This window comes from Microtus oregoni, unplaced genomic scaffold (assembly GCF_018167655.1).
Source record: "Microtus oregoni isolate MIOR12 unplaced genomic scaffold, Mior012 000064F_ref0000363, whole genome shotgun sequence".
In the NCBI taxonomy this organism is placed as follows: domain Eukaryota; kingdom Metazoa; phylum Chordata; class Mammalia; order Rodentia; family Cricetidae; genus Microtus; species Microtus oregoni.
In genome coordinates, this window is record NW_024543874.1 from 2,953,978 (window position 1) to 2,962,085 (window position 8,108).

The 8,108-nt window shown below is 46.9% G+C and overlaps 1 protein-coding gene across 1 annotated transcript; it reads left to right on the forward strand.

The window, feature by feature from the left end:
- The first annotated feature begins 248 nt into the window (after positions 1-248).
- Positions 249-7,694, forward strand: LOC121439988 (GTPase IMAP family member 6-like). The gene is made up of 3 exons (XM_041640671.1): positions 249-436; positions 3,878-3,962; positions 5,380-7,694. Exons 1-3 carry the CDS (start codon positions 386-388, stop codon positions 6,018-6,020), a joined length of 777 nt encoding a protein of 258 aa, XP_041496605.1. The 5' UTR covers positions 249-385; the 3' UTR covers positions 6,021-7,694.
- Positions 7,695-8,108: the final 414 nt, after the last annotated feature.

Here is an 8,108-nt window from a genome sequence, read left to right on the forward strand (position 1 = left end):
CTGGTCCCTGACACTGGCTTCCCGGAGATCTGCAGCTTCCTAATTCTCCAAACTTTGTTACCTGGATCAGGATGAAATTAACCACCACGAACGACACTATGTTCCTTTAAAATCCTTTTCTAGCCTGTCAGCGGAAGAGTCTGGCTTGTGTTTCTGATCACTTCCTGTTTCTCTTCTTACAGCGAGCTGCTCTTTGAAGGGCCGTTCTTGAACTCAGAGCAGGCAGAGCTGATGAAACATGGCTTGAAAGACGGATCGGCTTTACAGGGCAGCAGAGTCCATTGGCTCCTATACTGCGGAAACCTTTTTCTGGCCGTTCTGTTCCATCTACAAAAGATCCTCATCTCAGCCCCACCAGGAGAGCCAGAAATTTCATGGGCGTGCAATGCCACAGGAGACAGGAAACAGCCATTCTTGCCTGTCAGCCAGCCCCGATGTAAGTCCCACTGTGTATGTGTATGTTTACATGTGTGTATGTGGTGTTTGTCTTGTTTGGATTTGTATGTTTTCACATGTGTGTATATGTCATTTGTGTATATGTACGGCTTGTAAGTGTGTGTTTGTTTGAGGATATGCACTGTTTATAAACATTTGTGTTTGTGTATATGTGTGTTTACCTGCCTGTGTGGTGTATGTATGCTGTGTATAGTGATTGTATTATATATGTGCATAAAGCTTATGTTTCTGTACATGCTGTATGTATATTTGTGTACCATAGGCATGTGTGAGTGGCTTTGAATGTACATTTCTGTTCATTTGTATGCATGTTTACATGTATGTGTATGAATGGGGTACACTGTATTTTTATGGATTGTATGTGTCCTGTTTGGATTTGTATATGTGTTTATATGTGTGTATTATTTGTGTGTATATGTGTATGTGTTTTCAACTGCATAAATGTGTGCCACAAGTATATGTTCGTGTGTGTTTACAAGTAGGCATGGTGAGTGTATGGTGGATATCATGTTTATATTTTTTACTTAAATTTTTTCCATAGAATATATTTTGATCATTTTCCCCTTCTCCTTATCACGTAATTTACCAATCAAACTTTATGCTCTCTCTCTCTTAAAATTTAAAATTAAAAAACCTGAAAATCAAAATAACCAAATTAAAAAAACAGTAAGACAAAAAGAAAAGGCCAAAACAAAATGAAATGATTCATAAAGCCCACAAAACTGATTTTTGGTTTTGGGCCCGTGCACAGCAATAGATAGCTAATACGAACTGAACTCAGCATCTTTGGTTGGAGGTTCTTTTTTTTTTTAATATTTTTTTTTAGATTTTATTTATTTATTTATTTATTTATTTATTTATTTATTATGTATACAACATTTCTTCCATGTATGCCAGTGGTTGGAGGTTCTTCCTCATAACGTTTTGTCAGAGCATTTACGACTTCCGGTTTTGAGTTTTTATGGGATTCTGTTACCGTGTGTGTCTACATCTATATGTGTTTCTCCTATGTTTTCTTTAGCTCTTCTTCACCTGTTTGTTGTTCACTTATTTTGTCCTATTCTGATTTGTTTGTTTTTGTTTTATCTTTTTTGTTTTATTATTATTCTTTATTTTGTTTCTAAGGGGAGACAGAAAGGGTGTGGATTCTGACCGGAGGAGAGGTGGGGATGATCTCAGGGGGTTGGGGGAGGGGAAACCATAATCATAATATTTTGTATGAAGAAAAAATTCTACTTTCAGTAAAAGAAAAATAAGGGGTAAGCCCACAGAAAATCATGGAGCTTGTTTTGTATGATACATGTATTTCTATGTATGTCATATGTGTTACATGTTTGTGTGTTTACGAACCTGTGTGGGTGGCTGTGTCTACACATTCATATATATGTAAGTGGCGTGACAGAAAGAGCTGTAGCACGGAGCCAGAACTTAGTGCTCTGTGGTGTTCTTCATGCTTGTTTGTCTCGGTGCTGGGGACCTGAAGCCAGGGTCTTGCACACTCCCTGTAAGTGCTCTACCTCTGAGCCATGTCTGCCACCTCCCAGTGGGCAAGGGTCCCTGGGGCACTTTGTAAATTTCACTCTCTTTCTGACCAATGTAACCAGGGTGATAATGGCTCTCTCATCTGGGCTGGAGATAAAAATTCGAAGTGTACCCTGCGTGTGTGTGGCACTGCCTGGGGAGGGCCGGGAAGACTCGGAGGACACGGCCTCCTTCCTTTGACTGTCGCCCTGGGTGGTTCCTGGGCTCTGCACCCTCCAGTTTCATCTGTTGGGAACTGTTTCCTGTCCGTTCACTGTTCTCCAAAGAACCAATGAGGATCAGTGAAGACACACTGCAAAGATTGAAGGGTCTGTAGCTTGTAGACCTCCGGGTCATAGAGCAGGGGACACAAAGGCAGCCAAGGCAGTGGGAACGCTGCTCAAGCCAGGAGGTGGCTGACCAGAGCTGAATGAGGCCATCGACCTGGCCTGCTTCCTTGGGAGCCACCAGACTTTCTTCAGGTACCTGCATGCACGTGTTAACCCATCCACATTAAGCCAGCCATTTGCTGAGCATTGTAAAGCTGTGTCTTCAGTGGCTCCCACTGGCTTTTCCCGGGATTCAGAGGAGACAGGGCAATCTGCTGGTTGAATAGAGCAGAGCACCCAACAGTGTGGTGACAGCAAATCCAGGTCCGCACTGGGGCTCCCCACCCCAGAGCCAGATTGTCTAGTCTGGCTGTGAGGGTCCTGAGAAAGTCATGGATCATGACTTCCCAACCCTGTCGGGAATCTAATAATCAATCCAATAACAGCTCTGCAGGCTCCTGAGGCAGAGATGGTACTGCCCAGGAAGCAAGGAAGCATCAGAGCGGTGTTGGCAGTTCCTGGTTGGGATGCTGCGGCTGTAATGTGCAAAGAGAGCTAAAGGTGATCAGTAACTGTGACTAGACCGTGACATTGCAGGAGCAGGTCTCTTTAGATTTAGCCCGAAAATTCACCCTGAAAGGATACTGAGGACCAGGAATGTGAGCATCCTAGCCAATGATGGTGTCTCCATTCCACACTGAGGCGCCCGGTTCACCCCTTGCACTGTGAAGGTCCCCATGACTGCCCCCTTCCTTGCCACTACTGAACACAGCCACCAGCTTTCAGCCTTGCCAGTTCTCAGTGCTAAAGCCTAGATGGTTCTTTCTGAACTAAAGACCCAAAGTTGCACCCTCCCCAGAACTTCCTGACCCTGCCCATGTAGATCTTACATGGTCTGAGACACAAAATCAAGGCCATGCTACCTCTTTCTCCCTCTTCCTTACCATTCTTCTCCTCCTGATCCCATTTCTCCATCCTGGGCCTCAGTGCACAGTTCTGGACACTGCCTGCCCAAACCAATTCAGTGGCTCCTTTCTCCATGACAAATAATCTCTTACACTCATGGTGGAGGACACACCTTTGGGGGGTAGGGTTCCTAAAGCCCCCAGAAAGTGCCCCATACTACTTACCCCATACTTACCCAATATTTACTTACCCCATACTTACTTACCCATACTCTTTCCCACTCCTTATCAAGCACACACACACACACACACACACACACACACACACACACACACGTGAAATAACTTTCCTCTTGCTAGGAAAAGACAAGCATCCCTTCAAACACAATCAGTTAAAGTTTATAGGCTGGAGACATGGCTCAATGGATAACAGGGCTTGCCATGAGAACTTAACCCTGAGTTTGATTCCTGGAACCCACTGGGGAGGAGAGCGTTGTCCTCTAATCTTTCCATGTGCACAAGGCACATAACCACCTGTGCATGCAAGAGTTCACAAGCACACGCAAGCACACACGCACACACACATGTGTGCACACACACACACACGCACACACTCACGCACAAATTTTATTTACATGTATTTAAATGTATTATTGTTTTCTGTAGGTGGAAGAAGAAGAATGTGAACTCAGTCCCCAGAAGGACCCCACAAGGCAGTCGCCCCTGGACTCCGATCAAGGGCTGACAAAAGGTACACTGCTTTCCTAGCAGAGGAGAACTGGGAGGCGTGGATGGGAACACCAGTGTGCAGATGGACGCGAGCCCACACCCTGAGTGCTGGCAGGGGCAGCTGAAGGCCCTCATTACATAGATTTACCCACTGTAGCCAAACAGAGCAAGACAGCTCCTCTTTACACCAGGGAAAACCAAGGAAAGGGACCCCTGCCAGGACGGCCTTAGGGGTGACAAATGCCGGTTCCCAGGAAAAGAGCCTTCGTATCTAGGCTCCTCCCTGAGAAGGACGTGCTGGTCTGGACGTGATAGGAAGACTGCTCCCAGCTCTGCACGTCAGCAGTCCTTGTGTGTGGTCAGCTGTGTCCGATGTGTCACATGGGTTGACAGTGTCATGCAAGCAAGCAGAGTGTCACCAGTGGCCACTGGGAGGGACTGGGCTCCGTCTTCTCAGAGATTCACCTTCGCCACCTAACCTAAGGAGAGGGCATTTGGGGATGCTAGAAACCTACCCGTGTTTTCTTTCTAGAAGAAATGATTTGTGACTTGTTGCATTTTAACATGAATGATATTTTTCCTTATGAATTCGAAGGGCCAGAACCATCAGGGAAAAACAGCCCAGTTATTCTACCACATGGGAAAGTCACCAACACAGGCTAAGCCTTTTTCACTTCTTACGGGAAGCAAAGCTAGTCATTACTTGAAAAGTCCCCTCTCTGCATCTCACAGTGCATTTAGCTTTTCCGTTTGAGCTGCAGCTGCTGAAAAGAGTTCCTCTCTGGCCCTAGATGCACCTTAGCTAGGCAGGCAGGAATGGACATCCAACGTCCATGCTTAATTGAAACTTCCGTGTATCCACTCAAGTTTATTTCTATTCCCTTTGGAAAAGCTCAGGAGAGCCAAGACGATTGCAGTTCAGCCTAGGGTGCATACGTGCAGAAGCAAAACCAGTGGGTGCTGAGGTTTGAAGGCAGAACCTGGCAGTTTTTGGTAGGGTTAGCGCTCTGTGATCTGAGACCCATCAGTGTCTCCCATGGGGACCACACTTGGAAACTGTCATTTGTCACTGTATGTGGTTTGGGTCCTAGGATCTGCAGGGCTGGGAGAAGGGCATTTCCTTCCCAGTCCCCAGCCTCGGGCATATTTAAAATTTTAGCACTAGATTAGCCAGTGTTTAGTTGACATATGAGTCTCCCTTCTCAGCTGGTGGCTCTGATGTCCTTCTTTGTAGGATGATCACCTCTGCCTTCCAGGACACAGGCTGAGAATGTAAGCCCAGGGAAGACTCAGGGTCAGACGCTGGCCTTTGTCTCTGCAAGCTCCTCATCCTGGAACTCTGTTTCTCAGATGCGCCAGGGTTTATGGCCTCTGATAAGCAGAGGGGATAGGTTCTGTCCCATTTCCCTCTGACGGTTTGTTTTGTCAAATTCTTCTAGGTCTGAAGGAGAAAGAGCTCACCCCAAAGAAACTGCAGCTCCTTTTGGTGGGGAAAACAGGAAGTGGGAAAAGTGCAACAGGAAACAGTATCCTTGGCAGGCAAGTATTTGAGTCCAAAATCAGCACTAGACCAGTGACCTTGACCTTCCAGAAAGGGAGTAGAGAGTGGGATGGAAAGGAGGTTGAGGTGATCGACACCCCGGACATTTTGTCACCTCAGTATCAGCCTGAGGTGGCAGCTGAGAAGATCTGTGAAGTCTTGGCCTCTCCGGGGCCCCATGTAGTGCTCCTGGTGATACAGGTGGGCCGGTACACGGCAGAAGACCAGCAAGCTGCCAGGCGCCTCCAGGATATCTTTGGAGAAGGGATCCTGGCTTACACCATTCTGGTGTTCACTCGGAAGGAAGACCTGGCTGGGGGCTCCTTGGAGGAATATGTTCAAGAGAACAACAATAAGAGCCTGGATGATCTCCATGTTGCGTGTGAGAGGCGACACTGTGGCTTCAACAATAGGGCACAAGGGAATGAGCAGAAGGCCCAACTGGAGGACCTTAAGGAGAAAATCGACTTGGTCTTGTGGGAAAACGAGGGCCACTGTTACACCACAAAACTTCCAAATGTTCCCAGCAAAGCAGTTTAACCACAGAGCAAGGCTCTGAGGAGGAATCCCTCGAGGAGTCCTGGCTGAAAGGCTGTCCCAGATCCAGATGGCTTCCGAGAGACCTGTAGGTTCCTGATAGGGAGGGCATCCTGACGAGTGCAGGACGACCATACGCAGGAGTGTCTTAGTTAGTGCTCTCTTGCTGTGAAGAGACGCCATGACCATGGCGACTCCTACAAAAGAAAGCATTTATTGGGACTGGCTTACGGTTTCAGAGGCTGAGTCCATTATCATCATGGCTGGGAGCATGGCAGGAAGCATGGAAGCAGGCAGCAGACATAGAGCTGGAGAAGTAGCTGGGAATTTACATCCAGATCCACAGACAGCAGTTTGAGGGAGACTCTGGGTTTGGAATGGGCTTTTTGAAATCTCAAAACCCACTCCCAGTGACACACTTCCTCCAACAAGGCCACACCTCCTAAGCCTTTCAAACAGTGCCACTCCCTGGAGACCAAGCACTCAAATCTATGAGCCTATGGTGGTCATTCTCATTCAAACACCACAAGGACATTCCATCAGCAGCTCTACCCTGTGTCCAGCCCTTGTATTCTGCTCCCTCTGTCTCCAAAGAGAACTTTCTAGTCCTTAGGTCAGACTGTCAAGTGTGGCAATGGGCTGAGGCCTCAGTTCAGGGGAGCCAGCTACATTCTGTGTCCAGCTATGTCGTTTCTTTCTGACACATGGGTCCTCCTTACACTTAGCCCATAGCACAGTGCCCTGACAGGGGACTTTCTGTCCCACTGATACCACATTTTTATGTTCTGTGTCTAATCTCTGATACAAACATAGCTCTTTGCCATTGCCTGACTCTTTCTTTCATGTAAGTTCCACAGCTGCCTAGCCAAGGTCATCAGGGTTGAATCAACCCAAAGACAGCCATGGGCCAGATGGTTATATATTTCTTAAGTTTCATCCTTGTCCATAAAGGGGGACAGACATTATGATTACAAGAGGCCTGCCCTGTGTAATGGGTAGAAAATGACAACAGGACAGATGACTAGAGAGGCCCAGACCATCAGTTAGGGTTTTCTTCCACGATGTAAGATGTGTTCATAGGCTGTGCTCTATAACCGTGTTCTAAGCACTGATGTAAGATGTGTTCATAGGCTGTGCTCTATAACCGTGTTCTAAGCACTGATGTAAGAGGTGTTCATAGACTGTGCTCTATAACTGTGTTCTAAGCACGGATGTAAGGTGTGTTCATAGGCTGTGCTCTATAACCGTGTTCTAAGCACGGATGTAAGGTGTGTTCATAGGCTGTGCTCTATAACCGTGTTCTAAGCACGGATGTAAGGTGTGTTCATAGGCTGTGCTCTATAACCGTGTTCTAAGCACTGATGTACTTCCAAGCTTTTGAGAGACTTTGCTGCAATGACCACATGTGCACAGTGACTAATTTTGAACCATTTATGTCCTTGCTGGGATGAGGGGGGCAGCTAGAGCCTCTGCCGTCTTTTGCGAGCTAAGAACAGTTGGAACAAATACATGCAAGCAGACCACCATGCAAGTGCAAACCTTGCAATAGATCCGAAGGCAGACAGGACATGGCAGAGACTCCAAGGAGTCAGAAATCTGAGGGCGCCAACCCAGAAACCTTGCCTGTGTGCCGTCTCCCTGGGCTTCACCATAGGCTCCCAATAAAGTCGTGTTCCATGGGTACCGCTCGCCTCTTTGTGATTTTTGTCTGACTTGGGAAAAGAACCTTGAATTGATTGGTAAGCACAGAGGCTCTGATATGCATGGCAAGATATATCCTGGGCTATGGAAGAATATGAAGAGGAGCCTAGAGAGAGGCTAAATCAATAAATTAATAAATATGACACTGGCACTTGATCCTCTTGAACCGTAACAAACAGGTCTCATGGGCACTTCCTATGGTCAGAATGAGTGGAGTTGGGCTAAGAACTGCAGATGTCAGCCTTGGCCTAGGAGAACCATACCCTGAGGCTGCAGGGGTCTCCATCTGCATGAACTTGGGCAGAAAGGCCGTCTTCCCGCAAGTCACTCTTATTACCTCCCCTTTTTTCTTTGGGTTCTATCACCCAGTTTTAGATCTAGCTTTGGGGA